The sequence below is a fragment of the Convolutriloba macropyga genome, chromosome 9, assembly GCF_964194025.1.
Source record: "Convolutriloba macropyga chromosome 9, txConMacr16.3, whole genome shotgun sequence".
NCBI lineage: Eukaryota > Metazoa > Xenacoelomorpha > Acoela > Convolutidae > Convolutriloba > Convolutriloba macropyga.
The window spans coordinates 12709677-12729905 of record NC_134476.1 but is presented as its reverse complement, the minus strand read 5'-3'; the positions used below and the strand labels follow the sequence as shown (position 1 = coordinate 12729905).

Genomic DNA, 20229 nt, shown 5'->3' with positions numbered 1-20229 from the left:
TTTATTTTCAGCTTTTTTCGAATTTTACGCTTCTGGCTGTACTTTTTCTCGGTCAATTTTTAGTTAACAGCTAATCTATAGGTGATACTGCTGAGACATTTGAAGGCTAGGCATGGCACTTTTCACTAATACTAATTATTTTGTTTCATTTTTAATTGTTAAATATTTCTCAGCTGCGTATAGAAGTGACTGATCTAGCAGAAGAATGTGCAAGAGGCATTTTGTACAGAATGTTGCTGGAGGATTTCATGGAGAATAGTTTTTTAATAGACGCAAGGCGATAGGTGAGGCTATTTTTGACCTTCTGTTGGTTTTTTGTCGAGATTTTTGTTACGACCATATGATGTCACAATCACTTCAAACCTGCTCTTTTTATTCGTTCATGCAATTTCAACTGAATGGCGTTTGTTGCGTTATTTTCGGTCTTAGGGGAGCGAATTTTTGTATTTTGCTTGATTAAGTTTTTGTTCACATTTGACTTACCTCACTCTCAAAAATGCTTTCCTTGCTCTGAATTTGACTGTTCCTTACTTTAATACGTAGAGATAAGGTGATGGGTATTTGAGAGCAGCTGATAGAAGCAGCAATAAGTTAACAGATTCCTAATCAAAAATTTAACACTTCATCATTTAAATGAAAAGAACTTTCTTTTTTAGTTCGTTTCTTTCACGTTCTTTTGTGGCTGCAGATCTGCGAAGCTATTGCAGCTATTATTTGGCACTGTGATGGCAAGGTTTTTTTATATCGTCATCTCCATTCCCATGCCTCGATATTCTATTTAGGAACACAGTCTATCAATCGTTATTTTTTTGTTGCACAAAAACCTGTATTTGGAGTCGCAACTTGAAGGAAATTTTATCGGTTAGTTTTCTCATCTTTTTTGTTGTTGTTTCATTGTTTCAAAGGGCTCAATATATATTCTTTTAGAATTTCAGGTCAATTTTCTAATTCGAGTCGTTTCTGGAACTCTTTTGGCCCTGTTTTTAAGATCTTTTCACACCTTTTTCAACTTTTTGAAGTCAATGGTAAGTCAAATTAGAGTGGTGATTGTTGTCACGCTGTAGTAGTAAAAGGAGCGAAAAAAGTTGGTTCGATGAGTGTCATTAAAACTAACTCTAAAAATGATTAAGAAATTTGTGTCGTTTTTCGTTTTTGAGATGTATTTTTCCTTCAGATGCGTCTCTTTCTTTGTTTCTTCTCCTGAGTGCTACTATTGTGTGACAGATGTTGTCATTGTGTCGAGCTAAACTTGTCGAAATCTTCCCAATGCGAGTCTAAAACTCTTTTTGAATTGGACTCCATTTGCTTTCGTAAAATACTGGTAATTTTTACCAGTATTTTCGAAAAATACTAGTAATGCGAGTCTAAAACTCTTTTTGAATTGAACTCCATTTGCTTTCGTAAAATACTGGTAATGAATTGGACTCCATTTGCTTTCGTAAAATACTGGTAAAATACTGGGAATGGCATGTACAAGTTTATGACATCTAAAAAAAAATTGCGGCTTTTTCCATTTTTCTACGTGATATTCAATTTGTTGTGTTATTACTTAATCTCCTGGATGACAGGGCTCATCGGTTCAGTTGGCAATCAGTAAGCGTTGATTCGAACTAAACGTTGTAGGTCATAGTTAAATGTTAAATGTTTATGACGTTGACTTTATTTGTTGCCAAAGAAATTGTTCTTTTGAGGTTTGACCGTATTTTTGGTTCATTTTGTTGGTTCTTATGACTTAGTCGCGTTAATAACAGGTCTCGTTGGTTGCTAATTATTAGGATTAAATGAGAGTTTTTTGGCTCAATTCGTAGGATATTTGTTTTCATGACGACGACGCTGTTTTTAAAATATCGAATTTTGATATTTACCTGATCTTATTGCTTTTTTTTGGCCTGATCAAAATATATCTCAGCAATTGATCTTTTTGAAACTGCATATCTACAAAGCTATCGCGGTTTGTTTCTGACAATATGCCAGCTAGGTTTCGACTGGGAAATGTGGGATAACATTATTTTTACATATGATATCCCGCAGTACCTTTTAAGTTGTGATTTCAAATGTTTTTTTTTTAAATTTTTCTGATTTGAATGGCAAAATGCAAAATATAGCGCACGTGTTATAAATTGAATGTACCGTTCTTAAAATTTCAATTTAAATTGAAATGGGTGGCATTTTAGTTTGACACTAGCATATAATTAGTGAAACATTTTTTGTCAAGTTTCAACTTGCACGTGAACTTGTATTGGTTGGAGTAGGCTGATAACTCCCCCCCCCCCAAGTGCACGTGCTTTTTTGGGACTTTTCCATTGCCCCCAACCTGAAGATAGTGGTAGTATAACGTATAGCCATAATCATAATCATACCGCTATAAGTTTGTGGGGGGCATAATTGGAAAGAACTCTTTTTTTACATAGTAAAGTGCTATATGAGAACAAAATTTGTAAATGGGTGTCATAAAAAGAGGGGTGAGGCAAATTGATCCATTGTTCACTCGTCGTTGAGTCTTGAGGAACAATAACAATCAGAGTTTTCGAAATTGGCACCAATGCACATTCAGAAAATCTCAATATGTTGCAAACAAAAGACACGAGTGTGGTGTGTAACTTGATGTGTTCGCAGGTGATGCAAATGGTGACAAAATCATCTAGCACCGAGACTGCCCTAAACAATGCTCGCCAATGTATTGCCGAAGAAGAGGTAAGTCCCTCTAAGCTAACAGCTGAAAAGCTTATAGAGATTATTAGGTGCTCTCAAACAAAGTATGAGGCAATTATTGTAAGGGTTTGTCTTTTTTATGCAAATTTTTGCTTGATCGTCTCCTTCTAGGGCGCCTCTTTCCATTTCACTTCTCGAGTGACTTTTTCTCGCCTGACTTTTTGATTTTTTGAGTGATTTGAATTGCGCTCATTTAGAAATTAAGTCTTTGCTAAGATGGAAATGATTGTGAGGGATGCATTTCCCGTGTTACGTAGAGTCTAATGACCCCAAATCTCATCCGAGTGGTTAGGCGTTCGAACCCCTCCGCAGTCCAAAGATTTTGCACCATAAAAATTTCTCTAGCCTATGCCACATTCTAAATTGTTTGCGTCGTCGCCAGTCATTCGAGAGCAACTCGTCCGACGTTAGTCGGTTTATTCGCAAATATAATGGTACATTTAATTAAAATTTAGTCAATAATTTTTCGCTCTTTATTTAATGAGATTAATTGTAACCGAACCCAAAATAATTATTAAAGCACGTCATTTTTACGTCGGCCGCAAAATCCTGATTGAAAAGTCAAACCACGAACGTTAAATTTCCTATATACAATTTCAAACTCTTAAGTTTGTAGCGAGTTTGAAAGCCACGTTTTTTCACAGAGTCACGTAGCATGTACGTCAAGGTTACGCATAGGTTACGTGACTCTGTCTGCAATACTTCTGGCGTCTATCGAGAACCAGCAAAGTATTTCGAGATGTTGTCAGAATTTCAAAATGACTTCTGCAGAGTCACGTAACTTTGCGTGAAACACGAAACGTGCACGTAAATGACGAAATTTTATGAAAGGCAACTCCTGACTAAGTATATAGAAAGCTCTGGCATTTTAATTTCCGGCACTCCAGTCTTTCGGAATTTTAAAATGTGCACGTGAGTGTTTTTAGTATTAATTGAACCTGAATCTGTATATTATGCAGAAGTTGTCGGTGAGCCTTCACAGGAAGATTAAGAACACATTCACAGACATGCCTGAAGTGTGTAAGATGTTGAGGCAGTTGGTACTGTTGATGAAGTACCTGGACAAAGAGAGACAGGATGACCCCTCACAGACCATTAAACAGTTCCTGGAAAACATCAAAATTGAAGCCATCAGAGGTATGTCCATTTCTTCATTCGCCAATAAAAAAAGTTCGGTCTTTACATTAATTTGAGGCTGAGGAAGTTTATGGTGAAGTCTCGTTTTGGTCCTGTTGGTATTTGCATGCAATTTTTTGCTTGCAAGTTTTTCATCATGCTTCTGACTTTTCGTTCTGAAAACAAAAACTTATGAAGTCAGGGAGGAATTGAGTGTCTGCTCACTGCTCTTGGGGCTTTACTTGTCTTCAAGTATACGTCTCACCAAAACCGCTGGGATGTATGATTTAATGATTTGAAGACCTATTTTGGGTAGTTTGTACCCCCGCATCCACCCAGTGGTGCCAAACTCCTTATTAAGCTTAAGCTGGTTACTACGAAAGTCAATCTTTTCTTGACAGTAGTCTGAGAGAAATTCTTCCAACGTTAGTCGAGTATGTTTCGGCGAATTTGAGGCCTTAGTCTCATTATTGACTGGTCTCTTTGGCTCGCTGATGTGGGGTAATAGAAGCTATATAATTGATTAAATTTATATATAAAGGTTTATACTACTTTGTAAAATTTTTTTTACAAAAAATCATTAATTTGGGTCCTGGCCAGTTTTCGTAGTTATGACTTAGTCTTATTAATAACAGTTTTCATCGTTTGGTTTTGAGATATAAATGAGTCAGTTAAATGATTTCGGCTTATAGTTTGTGTTTTTCATGACTGTAACATTTGTTTTTAAGTATGATCAAATTTTTTGAGTTTTGCGTGTATTTGTTGTACTTATTGCTGTCCTATCATTGAATATCATTATTGACAGGTCTCACCAGTCGCCAATGAGGCTTAGATTAATCAGTTGATTATAAATAGCCGCGAAGCGATAGCGGCTATTATTGTGGACATCGTGTTTTTACTACTCGAAGAGGAGTGTTGGTTTTCTTAAGGTTTTTACCGGAAGTACTATTCGTTCAGACGATGTTTTGACCTAAAAGCGAAAGTGAGTAAAATTGCACTGTGAACTAATTTTTTCTGAGCGAGAGAAGTTTTTTGATCATGCGCTGCGTTGAGTGAATGACTTTTTGACATTGAAAAATAGTTTTTGACTGAATGGCACACATATATTACCGTTTTTAGCCGTTTTTTTTCGTCTAAGTGGCGTAGTTTTTGGCTTGCAATTTGGTTTTTTGTTGTAATATTTATTCGATGCTATATTGAAATTTCAACCTCGGAAATTGATACAACAGTGCTTTGAAGAACCCGAAAATGCGTTTGAAGTTCAAAATTGACACATATTTCTTGATTTTTTAGTTAATTTTTGGCTCTTTCTGGCTCTTTTTTGGTTCTTCCTGCCGTCTTTTGGTCAAACATCAGTTAATATGGCAACTTCCCTATAATAATCCAAATACTCAACGCCTCTTTTTACCTTGATGTAATTTTGTTTTATAAAATTGTACATATGCTAATCCGATTTTGGTAGTTTTTTCCAATTTTTAATTACTAGAAATAGCCTTCTTGTGCAACATGAGGGACTTTATTTTCGTTTCAGTAAAAATGGACCACTTTTGGCGTTAAGTTTTTGAAAAACAGTCAAAGTTTTTTTCATAAATGCAGTCTCAAAAATTTTTAACATTTTGCAAAATGTTTTAATGTTTCGTATTTTTGAATTCTCCTATTTCTTTTTTTTGTTCTGATCAGGAGGATAGATCTTTGTCTCGGATGTGTCGTTGTCTTTTCTATGTCTCGAATGCTGAACAATGAAATGTCTTCGTTTTTCTTGATTTTTTTAATTTGATTTTTAACTTTCAAAAATCGAGAATTAGTCTTTTTGTTACGGTGTTCCTAACTTTGTGTCCATATTCTTCACCTTCTGGTTTGTATCATTCTAGCTTTTTTCTGGCACATTCATTTATATTCTTTATATTGATTTTTTCAGTTGTTAAAAAATTGATTGATTTCAGCTTTTTCTTGGATTTTCATTGTCTTTGGTTTGCAATTGATTTCATTCAAGTTCAGGCTAATACTGAGAGTTGCTTAGAAAGCATTTTCCAAAATTTCCGCTTATTGCTTTTTATTGCTTTTTTTCTCGGCCTTGGTATTGTTTTCAAACGATTTTTTGCCTTTGAATTTTATTCTGTTGCTTATGTCTTTTCTGTGATAATTTTAATTTTTGAATTAGTATGAAGTCATGTCTAGAATGTATACAACAAGGAAGAAGTAGTTGTTGTTTTTGTCTTCATTGCAGTGATTAGAAATCTAATTGTAGTGGTTTTCTGGAGATTTGAGCATTCTTTGAAAAATTTTATTTTGTTTCTAAGATTATTATCTGCCGTTTGCTTTCGGGATCTTGAGATTAGAATCATGAATTAATTGAGAGCAATGTATGGCCCTGTCAGTTTTTCAACCTACCAGTGTTTTGAGCTTCCTAATTATTTTGGACTTTTTAACGTTACCAAACGTATTCAATAGTATAAAAGTTTGCTGCATTTTGTTTCTCTTCGTGACCGTGGTTTAATTTTCACCAATTTTTTTTTATCAGACCTGGGGAGGCAATGATTTAATGGTTGAATGGCTGAAGTTAACGGTTTCAGCTGAAGTTTTGATATCTTTGAAGTTTTGACGCTTTGAGTCGCTTCCGGAATTCTTCCGGCTATGTTTTTTAATTCGTCGTCTCCTCCATCGATGATTCTTACGACCTGAGTTCTTGAAGTTGACCTTTTCAATGATTTCAGTGACTTCTACTGCTTTGCAGTTATCATTTGTGTACGTGACGTTTTTTTTTGCTTTTAGTTCAATTGCGTGACTTGACTCACTAAAAAAATGACTTCTGAACTCACTTATGGAACTTAAAATTTTATGAACATTGACTAGGTAATAGTGTGCATCTAAGTAGTGCCAAACTTATATGCCCTCAGTCTTGATTATTAGTCTTGAGTTTTTGATTTTGAATATCAATTTTGAAAACTATCTTTTAGGGCTTTTTCAATATAGACCTATGTGTTATAAAATTGACAGCCAGAATTTAACCCAAAAAGTCTAGTGGTCTGTTAAAGGACTGGTGGTCGATCTGTCTATCTTATTCCTTTAGTTGTTTAAATTCATGGAAGGCCACAAGCGTCTAACGCAGCTATTTTCAGGCAATCTGCCGGATATGTTCAGTTCAAGCTACTGAGTTCTATGACTTAGACACAAATTTTCAAATGATTCGCAAATTTTAAAGTTTTTGCGCCATTTTCTGTTCATTCCATCTATGGAATCACTTGGTGTCAATAATGACAAGAGTCAATGGAAGCTTATGAGGCTCAAATTAATTTAATTATGATTAATTTCATTGCAATGACTCTAACGACTTTTAATATTTTGTGGATTTTTTAGTGTTGTCCCTTTGTGTTATTTTCTTTGGTCTGTCTCGTCGCTTAGTCTTAAAAGTAACAGTTCTTATTGGCCTTCTAGTCCAGCGCAGCTGTTGTCAATTGATTGGCTTGTACTTTTAGCTATCGTTTTCAATGACTTATTTACCATTTGTTCTAATTTTTTATTTTTTGGATCTAACTTTCTTTTATTATATTTGATCTTTTTTAAGTAACGGAACTGCTAATTAATGTTTTATGAATTCTAAGATTGTATGTTGTAAAGTGATGGGCGATTTTAGCACGTAGTTTTGTTTGTTTTTTATTTGACGCCACTAATTTTGGAACGGATTTTGATGTTGGTCAAATTTCTGAGCTTTGCCCTTTTGTCTTCTGTCATTGATTTCCGTTTATTGTATCGTTTATTCATTTTAACGGCAAGTAGTGTTCAAATTTTACTTAATTAAAATTTTTTGTTTGTTTCATTTCTGTGCATATAGGATCGTGTGTTGTATTGACTTTCCTATTGCGGTGTCCTTGGTTTTTCTTCGTTTTGTGTGGAATTTCTAGTTTTACAGTTGCTCACGAAAAAAGCTGAAAAAATGAATGATTTCCTCCTCACTAAAGGCTTTTTCTGGCGTGACTATCTAGTAAGAACGTTTAGATCATTAGTGTGATTAAGTTTGGATCATACGTAACCTATCTAACTCAGCAAAGTGACTGATTAATTAATATTTAAATTTAATTTGAGTTAGTTTAAGGTCGAAAAAACGCATTCATATATATAGTGAAGGTCCCTAATAAAAAGGCTTCTGCTGAGTGTAATTGAACGAGCCATGTCAATATATCGCTGAAAGTTTTTTTCATAGTTTCCTATGCGGTGTCGATAACTGTCAACTCATCTCTGTATCTGTCGCTGTCTGTGTATTCTACGGCTCACAAGTCTATTTCGTAGCTACGCCGGTAATCTCAGCTAATTTTTATTTTGTAACAGGCATTGAGGACGTGTCACTTTGCGCCTGCGTGTCTCTGTGGCAAGCACTGGCTCTCCAAAAGACTCGCCTGATGCTGGATCACCAGGGAGAGGAGCCGTATGCTGGCATTCGGCAGGAGTATAGGGAGGAACTCAGCTCAGCCCACAAGGACGAATTGGACAAATTGTCATCGAAAGATAAATACAAATTGATGCTGTATCTGAACGAGGTCATTCTGCTCAACCTCGACAAACACGACGCCATTAATCCTACTTTCCAGTATGTATGATTACCTTTGTGTTCAACCCCCGCCTGACTGGGATTAACCATCTATAGTTGACGTATACATATTAATTATAGGAGTTGGTTCTGCTTTTTATCAGGCTTTGCGAACATAGTTGCAAAAACTCGTTTGCTTGTTCACAAACGATTTTTGAAGACAACAATTCTATTCACCTGACATGAGAAACAGATTGCGTTTTTAGACAATTATTTTCAGTTTCACGGCTTTTCAATTAAGTCGAGAACATAACTATCAATTCAATGAGCGCTGAATAAGTTTGTAACCAAAGAGTTAAAGGTCAATAACCACATGAAATCACGAGATATCACGAGATTTTACCCTGGAAGAAACTACCCCCAATGAAATGAAACCCTGTTTTGAAAGTGACTATGAAGAGTATTCTGCAAATGGAGCTCCAATAAGTTTAATTATTTATTGTAGATATGAGCCAATCAACAAATTTAAGAACGAATTTCGGATCTATTATGTTTCCCCCCCCCCCCCCCCCTCCCCCAGCTTAGTGATCGTAAATATTTTATGAACCTCAGGCGCACGTGCTATTTTCTTACATTATAACGTGCTATATAACATAATTTGTAACTGGGAGTCATAAAAAACCCGGGGGGGGGGGGGGGGGGGGGGGACAGAATAGATCCCAAATTTCATGAGCAAACTTTGAATTTTGGGTTTTTAATTTCGCGAAACGTTTTAGTGGTTCGAATTTTAGCTATCTGGCTCATGCTAGAATTTTCCAATTCCAGTGTTATGTCTCGATGGAATCATTTTAATTTCAGCATTGTAAACGAATGCCTGGCGCCAGTGTACTTTGACGAAGAGTTCAATTTCAATCTAGCTGATTGGTGTACTCTCAAATACGCGGAACATGTCATGAAACATCTAATCGAAGTGGAAAACTAACAGAATCAGCTGAACTGCATAGACTGAAAAAATTGGTGCTGACACATATAAGCCACTCTCCTACTGAAACTTTACGCCTTCCTTTTTGAATACATATTACGGTTATAATAGAAATGAATTAGATATTAGAGAATTTATTACATTGAATGATTGTTCCGGTGATAAAAGGTGATCAGAAGAGATTTATTTTGTTTCTACTTTTATTTTTGTGTCTGAAAGTAATAACAGCTTTACCAAAAAAATGGCTTCCTGTTACATAATACCACGGAGATTTTGCAAAATCGGAATTGGCTGATTTTGCTATTTGGAGTTTCGGTTACTTTGATATCGCAAAAATAGGCTACATTTGAAAAATTTCTTGCTGAATTTAGTCACATTATAGCGTGAAAAATAGTTTTTGGATTTTTGTCCTAACTTCTTGTATTATGGAAGATTTCCGAGTTTGTAAAGATATCTCTGAAGCAAAAATCGGAGCAATTGGATGACTTCTGTGTGCAATCTTTCCATACGAATCAATGTGGCTTCTGCCTGCTGTTGCCGCAAACTTTAATTTGCTCTCAAACGAAGTTTGCTCAAATTATATTAGTCCGATGGTCTTTTCTAAGCAATTTTTGGTCTGAACGTTTTTCGTCATCGCTTGGCCTCCCCCTAATGCTGGTATCCCTAAGACCCTGCTGGTTACCACCGAAGCCAACCAGTTGTTTGAGAGCCATTCACCCTACGTTATTCGGCTGTTTTTATTCAAGCATTTCTCAAAAATTGTGATAGGCAAAATTTGAAAACAGCTGATGGAGTCCAGAAAGTGTTGCTGCAGTTGTGAGAACAAATGTTGAACTAAACTGGTGTAATTTGAAAAGTTGTTCGTGTTTTATGAACGGGGATGAAATAGAAGAGGATAATTTGTTTTGAAAACGACACCATAACCTGCCCGATCCTAATGTTAAGAAACACGTTTCTAGCGAGATAAATTCATGAATCAAGTTATTCAGTCTCATTTAATGGAGAGTACTGGATTATGTTACGAGAGACAGAAATTCCAAATTCTTGCAGTCGCAACCCCGATTGATTAAATATATTCATGACAAGAGCAATTATAAAAAAGCAAGCTACCTAACATCTGTAAGGGACTTAAATTGGTCACTTTTATATAACAACAACTTGAACCCATCTCAAATGGTTGAATTTTTCAAGTATTTTCTAGCGCAAGTACTAAATCACCATGCGCCTCTCAAAAATGATAGATACGAAACAATAAAAATAGTTTTCAATTGGCTGAGAAAAACAACCCTTCAAAACAAACATTCAGTTTCCGTTTTGTCACAGATAAGGAATGTCACGACGCCTTACGTCATCTCAAGGTAAGTAAACCACAAGGCCCTTCATCGATACCAGCATGGGAACTTAAAGATGCAGCGTCGGAACTTGTTCCACATCTGTCATTCATAATAAATCAATCCATCAAAGAACTAACTTTTCCAAAATCTTTAAAGAAAGCCATTGTAATACCACTTTTCAAAAAAGGAGACACAGAGGATCCAGACAACTATAGACCAATTTCACTCACACCTTGTATATCAAAAATTTTTGAAACTCAGAGACCAAATTGTAGATTACTTATGGAGTGAAAAACTGATCACCAAAACGCAATATGGATTTAGAAAAAGATTTTCAACCACAGATGCAATCGCGTTCTGTTCTGAGTTTATACGATCAGAAAATGATAAAAGTAAATATGTATCTGCTGCCCTACTGGATTTATCCAAGGCTTTGGACTCTATAAACCACAAAATTAGTGATGAAAAATTAGATATGTTAGGTTTTAAAACATCGTCTAGGCTATTAAATAAAAATTTTCTGTCTCATCACGAGCAGCAAGTAAAAATACAAAACATTCTATCGGATCCAGTTGAACTCACAAGAGGAGTTCCTTGATCCAGTGCTGTTCAATTTATACAAAAATGACATGCATAAATACCTTGACAACGAAACAGCTTATTCAATATGCAGATGACACAATCCTTCTCACATCCAATACCTCAATCGAAGATGGCAAAAAATTAGAAATGGAAACACAAAAGTTAATTACCTTTTTCCAATCAAATGAGTTAAGTCTCAATGCCCTTAAAACAGAGTTCATAGTCTTAAGCAAAACAAAACAAACTGCCAATGCACAAATGGTTGATGACAATGTAGTCATTGATGAAAAAGAGGCGATCAAATACTTAGGCGTTCGCATTGATAGATTATTAACTTTCCAAGAAGAAACAAAACACATACTTAAAAAAATGGCTGCGGGTATTGAGACTATTCATACAATAAGAGGAACAATTCCAGACAATTTGAAAAAACTCATTCTCAACGCATTAGTGTTGAGTCAAATACAATATTCAGCAACTATCATTCAGTCTATCAACCAAAATCTTGTTCTTACACTGGACAGACAACTTAATTGGGCAGTTAAAGCTAGCTTTTTAGGAAAAAGTTTGATTCATCTAGAGATCTGAAACTAAAGCATAAAATTCTACCTATGCATTATTTTTTGAAATTAAAGCGAATTAGTTTTATCTGGAAGATTAAAACCAACCAACTACCAGCATTTGATACAAGCAGGGGCCGTGAACTTAAAACCTGGAAAATTAACAAAAATGAAAGAACTGGACTCGAGTACTGGGGATATAAATTCAAGAGCTAAAAACTAGAAAATTCATTCGTTAGAAAAGCTTTACAGGACTGGAATTCTTCACCTTGTCTCTTAAAAAAACGAAAATAAAAAAAAATTCAAAAAACATCTTTAATAATATTTTTGAGTAATTTAAAGGAGACCCTTGTATGCAGTTATCGGATTGTTTTTCTTGGAAACATGTAAGGTTTAAAAGCTAACTATTCTTGGGTTTCATTTCGAATAAATGAATTTTTTTTCAGTAATGACATTGCTATTATTATTGATACTTTGCACTGCCATTTTGTTTTGCGCAATCTACTTATTTGTTTTTGCACAGCAATAATGGATTGATTTCAGTGTTCTTTTTTTACATACATACATACATACATACACCAGGTTAAATTGATGCACCAAGAACGTGTTTCAAACAGGAATAAGCAAAAATTATTCTGGAGGGTAGATGGCGTTGCGTAGAATTTTGTTCAGAGAAAATCGCGAAAAAAGCAAATGTTGACAAGAAAAAACGCCAGAGAGGTGGCTAACAGATGGGATCGATTAATTGGTCGATGCTAGTTTGGCAGTTGCTCTCCCAATGGCAATGAACTGAAGGACCTCTTAACAACAAGATACTGGCAAAGTTCTTAGGCCCTCTAAATTACAACTTAAAACTGCGAAAACGACGTTTTCTAAAATGATTTGGGCATCAAATAAAATATTTACAATTGATGAAGCAACGCATTTGAATTCTGCATTCTCGTTGATGTAAAAAACAGTAAAATTTTGCTATCACGTTTTCATCAGAAAGTACAAAGGCATTAAAATCTTTTCAGTGTTAACTTGGAGAATTGGATAAAAATGAAAAAATAAAAATATTTAAATTTTAGTATTAAAACTAATTAATACAATTATAACGCTATTTTTTCACGTCCATTTTTTTCGTTTTCACTGTTTCACTCCTACATTTGAGCTATTCTCAACCATTACAGACTCAAACTGCCATTAAAATTTCAGCCCGATGGCAATATACAATTCCCAGTTTTTGAGGGAAAAAAAGTGAAATTAAAAACGTTGATTTACGAATAGTAAAATTGGAGACTCAACATCCACTTTCACGACCCCTCCGTCATACAGTTGGGGCTACAGAGATATGCAACTTTTTGCTAAATTAATTTTTCGAAGAAATTTCGTAAGAGTAGTAAGAGAACTATGTTTCCAACCACTAAGAAAAACTTAGGGTTTGGAGACATAGTTCCGAAAAACTTTAAATTTTACAGTTTTGCAGATTTATCATATTTGCAAATCGTATCCAAAATGTTGACCAAACGACCAAATGTAGCAGAATTATTTTCCTTTCATAAATGAAACAAATCATTTTTAGTGGAACAATTTTCGATTTTACTATCCCTTGGCCAAACTCATACACATTTATCAGAGACACTACAGCTCCGAGTAAAACGTGAAAACTGGCAAACCAAAAAACAGACATCTAAGTAAATTATTGAGTAAAAACTTTTAAGAACTTATTTCAGTAATTGTCTATGCGTAAGTCGTCAAAGATTTGTTAAATCATTTTCACATTAACGCATTTTGTCTTCGTTTGATTGTCTGCAAACATTAAATATAAATACACTATGGTACCAAAAAGCTATGTACAGCATGATTTCTACTTTTATAGCATGCTTCGTGTTTCATAAGCACGATTTGCTCTAAGGCGTGATAAAAGGTGTGAAATTTAAAAGTTTTAGAGAAATTTAATTCTCATTTTTTCCGCTTAAACAGAAAAGATGATTAAACCACTTTGTTCTTATACAGTTTGCCAATTTGTTACGCTACGAGATGTCGGATTCAACTCAACTAGAACTCAAGATCCAGAGCACAGTATGCATACAAACGTTCTTTGAAAAATAACAGCTTCGAGGCTCAAAAATCGAGCTGAAGAGTCCCAAATTTGTCAAAAATATCAGAAAAAAAATTAGTTACCGAAGTATTCAAAGATCCCAGAACCCAGCTGGTGCGCAATAGAGTGACTCATCCCACTTTCTTTTAATACGATACAATTTCCAGAGGCCCAGTTATATAAATTCTCAAAAACATGGCGCTTTTTCAAGAAATGCTGCTACAAATGTTAGTTTGAAGAAGAAGAGCAAGTGTTTTCGTTCAAAATGGTGTATAAATATTTTGTATACCAAATATTGTGTTTACTGATGAAATAAGGGTGCTCATCTCCATCAACGAAAGTGTTAGAGTTTGTTTTTCGAAGAATTGGAACGAGATTTCTGGAAAAAAAAACACAAAAAAATTGAGTTCGGACAAACATTCACTTATGTTTTGGGGTGCAATACGATCAAATAGTCGGAAATTGCTTGCTGAGTGTCCAGATAAGCTAAACAATGCCAGTTATTTGGAATTTTTGAAAAATTACGAAGAAAAAATATATTTTTTGGACATTTTTTTTTCAACAACGAAAAGCATAAACTCCTGTGCATAAATCGAATATTATCGGCAATTTTTTCCAAAAAAAAACGAGTGGAAGGTAATAGAATCACGAGCATACAGTCCAGATCTGACTCTTATTGAAATCTTATGGGCGATTTTGAAGCAAAGACAAGAAAAAGAGACAGTCTTTTGGGAAACTTTAGAAGAAAAATTTTCTGAAATTTGGAATGAAATTGATGCAGACGTGAGATGAGAAACCTGTATGAAAACTATACGAACCGTCTACTAGACCTTAAAAAAGCTAAAGATCTAATCACGCGTTTTTATAGAACAAATTTGAACTCAAAATTTTATTTTATTTGATGTTTGTTTTGCTTTTTAAAAAACCTTCAGTTGTACGTAGCTTTTTGGTACCATAGTGTATTTTGCTCAAATTTCATACAGTACAAAAATGAAAAAAATGTATATTTTTGGTCATTATTGTATATTCTCCCATAGTTATGAATGAAGATTTTCCGATAATAGCTCCGTTGTGCTGCAAGAGTTAAAAACTGTGAGTTTTCAGTCAAAGAAGATCGGTATCCAATAATAGAATATTTTGTACAAGAAAAAGTTTGATTCATCTAGAGATCTGAAACTAAAGCATAAAATTCTACCTATGCATTATTTTTTGAAATTAAAGCGAATTAATTACATCTGGAAGATTAAAACCAACCAACTACCAGCATTTGATACAAGCAGGGGCCGTGAACTTAAAACCTGGAAAATTAACAAAAATGAAAGAACTGGACTCGAGTACTGGGGACATAAATTCAAGAGCTAAACACTAGAAAATTCATTCGTTAGAAAAGCTTTACAGGACTGGAATTCTTCACCTTGTCTCTTAAAAAAAAACGAAAATAAAAAAAAAATTCAAAAAACATCTTTAATAATATTTTTGAGTAATTTAAAGGAGACCCTTGTATGCAGTTATCGGATTGTTTTTCTTGGAAACATGTAAGGTTTAAAAGCTAACTATTCTTGGGTTTCATTTCGAATAAATGAATTTTTTTTCGGTAATGACATTGCTATTATTATTGATACTTTGCACTGCCATTTTGTTTTGCGCAATCTACTTATTTGTTTTTGCACAGCAATAATGGATTGATTTCAGTGTTCTTGTTTTACATACATACATACATACATACATACACCAGGTTAAATTGATGCACCAAGAACGTGTTTCAAACAGGAATAAGCAAAAATTATTCTGGAGGGTAGATGGCGTTGCGTAGAATTTTGTTCAGAGAAAATCGTGAAAAAAGCAAATGTTGACAAGAAAAAACGCCAGAGAGGTGGCTGACAGATGGGATCGATTAATTGTTCGATGCTAGTTTGGCAGTTGCTCTCCCCATGGCAATGAACTGAAGGACCTCTTAACAACAAGATACTGGCAAAGTTCTTAGGCTCTCTAAATTACAACTTAAAACTGCGAAAACGACGTTTTCTAAAATGATTTGGGCATCAAAAAAATATTTACAATTGATGAAGCAACGCATTTGAACTTTGCATTCTCGTTGATGTAAAAAACGGTAAAATTTTGCTATCACGTTTTCATCAGAAAGTACAAAGGCATTAAAATCTTTTCAGTGTTAACTTGGAGAATTGTAAATAAATGAAGAAATAAAAATATTTAAATTTTAGTATTAGAACTAATTAATACAATTATAACGCTAATTTTTCACCTCCATTTTTTCATTTCCACTGTTTCGTTCCTACATTTGAGCTATTCTCTACCATTACAGACTCAAACTGCCATTAAAATTTCAGCCCGATGGCAATATACAATCCCCAGTTTTTGAGGGAAAAATAGTGAAATTAAAAACGTTGATTTACGAATAGTAAAATTGGAGACTCAACATCCACTTTCACGACCCCTCCGTCATACAGTTGGGGCTACAGAGATATGCAACTTTTTGCTAAATTAATTTTTCGAAGAAATTTCGTAAGAGTAGTAAGAGAACTATGTTTCCAACCACTAAGTAAAACTTAGGGTTTGGAAACATAGTTCCGAAAAACTTTAAATTTTACAGTTTTGCAGATTTATCATATTTGCAAATCATATCCAAAATGTTGACCAAACGACCAAATGTAGCAGAATTATTTTCCTTAGTGGAACAATTTTCGATTTTACTATCCCTTGGCCAAACTCATACACATTTATCAGAGACACTACAGCTCCGAGTAAAACGTGAAAACTGACAAACCAAAAAACAGACATCTGAGTAAATTATTGAGTAAAAACTTTTAAGAACTTATTTCAGTAATTGTCTATACGTAAGTCGTCAAAGATTTGTTAAATCATTTTCACATTAACGAATTTTGTCTTCGTTTGATTGTCTGTAAACATTAAATACAAATACACCATGGTACCAAAAAGCTACGTACAGCATGATTTCTACTTTTAAAGCATTCTCCGTGTTTCATAAGCACGATTTGCTCTAAGGCGTGATAAAAGGTGTGAAATTTAAAAGTTTTAGAGAAATTTAATTCTCATTTTTTCCGCTTAAACAGAAAAGATGATTAAACCACTTTGTTCTTTTACAGTTTGCCAATTTGTTACGCTACGAGATGTTGGATTTTCATGGTCTAAAATACAAAGCAACTCAACTAGAAATCAAGATCCAGAGCACAGTATGCATACAACCGTTCTTTGAAAAATAACAGCTTCGAGGCTCAAAAATCGAGTGGAAGAGTCCCAAATTTGTCAAAAATATCAGAAAAAAAGTTAGTTACAAAAGTATTCAAAGATCCCAGAACCCCGCTGGTGCGCAATAGAGTGACTCATCCCACTTTCTGTTAATACGATACAATTTCCAGAGGCCCAGTTATATAAATTCTCAAAAACATGGCGCTTTTTCAAGAAATGCTGCTTAAAATGTTATTTTGAAGAAGAAGAGCAAGTGTTTTCGTTCAAAATGGTGTATAAATATTTTGTATACCAAATATTGTGTTTACTGATGAAATAAGGGTGCTCATCTCCATCAACGAAAGTGTTAGAGTTTGTTTTTCGAAGAATTGGAACGAGATTTCTGGAAAAAAAAACACAAAAAATTTGAGTTCGGACAAACATTCACTTATGTTTTGGGGTGCAATACAATCAAATTGTCGGAAATTGCTTGCTGAGTGTCCAAATAAACTATACGATGCCAGTTATTTGGAAATTTTGAAAAATTACGAAGAAAAAATGATTTTTTGGACATTTTTTTTCAACAACGAAAAGAGTAAACTCCTGTGCATAAATCGAAGATTATCGGCAATTTTTTCCAAAAAAACGAGTGGAAGGTACTAGAATGGCGAGCATACAGTCCAGATCTGACTCTTATTGAAATCTTATGGGCGATTTTGAAGCAAAGACAACAAAAAGAGACAGTCTTTTGGGTAAATTTAGAAGAAAAATTTTCTGAAATTTGGAATGAAATTGATGCAGACGTGAGATGAGAAACCTGTATGAAAACTATATGAACCGTCTACTAGACCTTTAAAAAGCTAAAGATCTAATCACGCGTTTTTATAGAACAAATTTGAACACAAAATTTTATTTTATTTGATGTTTGTTTTGCTTTTTAAAAAACCTTCAGTTGTACGTAGCTTTTTGGTACCATAGTGTATTTTGCTCAAATTTGATACTGTACAAAAATGAAGAAAAATGTATATTTTTGGTCATTATTGTATATTCGCCCATAGTTATGAATGAAGATATTGCAATAATAGCTCCGTTGTGCTGCAAGAGTTAAAAACTGTGAGTCTTCAGTCAAAGAAGATCGGTATCCAATAATAGAACATTTTGTACAAGAAACTGTAACGAGTTGGGAATGAAAGATGCTTCCAATTAAGTAATTTTGCGTCTTTTTTGAGCTTTTACTAACATTCCATTATGCCTGATTTGGAGAAAAAAACAGAACGTTTCAAATAAGTTTTTAAATTGAGTGAATGAACTTGAAACTGTTATTGTTTTACAGGATAAAAGTTAACAATTTTGCTGTTAGACATAAACAAAAAATACCTAGCATGTGAAACGATCTTCACAGGATGAAGTCCGCGACCCAAGAAAGGTATTGGCCAGACCGATTTGGGTTGCGGACAGGGGGTCCGGTGCGACCGCCCCCCATGGTCTGGAAAAAGTTGGGTCGCACCTTCCGTCTGGCCAATTGTACTAGCTGAGGATTTGGAATACAAACTGCAAATTAGTGCTGACATTTAAATGGTTCCTCAGAAAATTGGATCTTTAAACGTTAACAAGATTTGCTGAAATTTATTTTAAAACGAATGAAAGGTGTTGTTTGATCAGTGTCTAGTCAGGTTAGATACAATGCTGCTGAGAGGAGAGTTTAGAATCAATATCTTAGGTTTACTTAAGCAGAAAAATTATGAAGTTGTCCTATACCCCAGTGTCAGATTTTTGATCGCGAGTAAACACCAAAATCAAGCTTGATGCTCTCCAAGACTCTAAAATGGGTATTTAGGAGTAATATTGACCAAAAAAAAATTCCCGAACATCATTGCATTTTTAAAAAGTTAAACTACTTGATTAGTAATAACAAAAGCTCTTCTTTTAAACGGAAAAATTTCAGTTTATATATTAAACAATTAAATGCTCTTAACATAATCAGCTACAAATAAAACTGAGAAAAACTGCGTAAAAGACAAATCAAAGCTTTCACAGGCAACTTCCTTAAATTTGTTCAACAATTTTACAAAAAATTCTTTTGGGAATAAAAATTTTGCATAAAAATGCCTTACTTAAATGTGGTTTTTTTGAACTTAATGTGAAAATAATCTTTTTGTGGTGAAAAATAGTCCAATAGAATCTCTCGGTAGATGCTAGTAGCCTCAGGGCCACATACGGTTCCAGAAGGCGAGTCTATATCCGTAGCTTTTGGGTAGCTAAAAATTTATTTTTGCAAACTTGAAACATTCATGATATTTTCAAATGAGTTGGAACAAGATCTGGCCAAGAATTTCCACATTTTTAAAGCCTATATTTAGACCTGTACAGTGCTGATGTAAACTTTGCGTTAGATTTGCAGTAATACATCGACCGATCATAGCTATTTCAGAGAAACTGATTGCGTGGATTCCAGCGCAAATTTTTTAGAGTCGAAATGGAAACTGTTTTCTTTCAGTGTTATAATATTGAATTTTCATATTGCGAGGGAGCAATTTTCAGAGCAAAAATGACATGAGTAAAACACATGACAACTGATGAAGCAGAAACTGACATTTTAGTATTATAATGGGTCGCAAACTGTTAAAAACATATTTCAGTAACTGTCAAACTGTTGGTTCGCCGACAGTCTTCAAAAAATCTAAAATTTTTTGTTCAATTTTCTCTTTCTAAGCACTTGGTAGTATTGGGTCACAGTAAGTAACAAAAAGTCAATTAAAAAATTCATTGTAAAAAGCTTTTGTTAGTCGTTAATTTCACATTCGCTTCTCAAGTTTCATAATTTTTCCAAATCGATGGAAACGATTTTATCATGTTTCCTACTTTTTGCCTTTTTCTTTTTCGCAAATTCTACAGATCTTCCCAAATTGAAAACGATTCAATCAAATTTTCCCGATGATTATTTTTGCAACAAGTCTATGAGCAAATACGTTCCGGGTGAAAGCTCCGTTGTTTTGCAGTGTGGCTTGCAAGCATTGAAACTCGTAAGAATTCAGGCGAAGAAGAGTGGAAAACCAGACGAGAAAGAGTTGTATAAGAAACTTTACAACGAGTTTGGATCCCGAGTTGATTCCATGACCTATTTAGGT

The 20229-nt window shown here is 34.3% G+C and overlaps 2 protein-coding genes across 3 annotated transcripts in view; both read left to right on the top strand.

The window, feature by feature from the left end:
* Positions 1-9532, top strand: part of LOC142345616 (E3 ubiquitin-protein ligase rnf213-alpha-like) — a 71368-nt gene extending 61836 nt beyond the window's left edge. Inside the window, exons 9-12 of the mRNA XM_075397757.1 lie at positions 2617-2694; positions 3672-3849; positions 8155-8413; positions 9212-9532. Coding sequence (XP_075253872.1) covers positions 2617-2694; positions 3672-3849; positions 8155-8413; positions 9212-9335 — 639 coding nt within the window. The 3' untranslated portion in view covers positions 9336-9532. The remainder of the gene's footprint in view (positions 1-2616; positions 2695-3671; positions 3850-8154; positions 8414-9211) is intronic.
* A 10338-nt stretch (positions 9533-19870) lies between these two features.
* LOC142346046 (uncharacterized) overlaps positions 19871-20229 on the top strand; it is a 163054-nt gene continuing 162695 nt past the window's right edge. The window contains exon 1 of one of the 2 annotated variants that reach the window (XM_075398532.1): positions 19871-20227. In XM_075398532.1, the coding sequence (XP_075254647.1) occupies positions 19936-20227 (292 nt within the window). In that variant the 5' untranslated portion in view covers positions 19871-19935. The remainder of the gene's footprint in view (positions 20228-20229) is intronic. The other variant, XM_075398531.1, reaches the window with a different exon arrangement.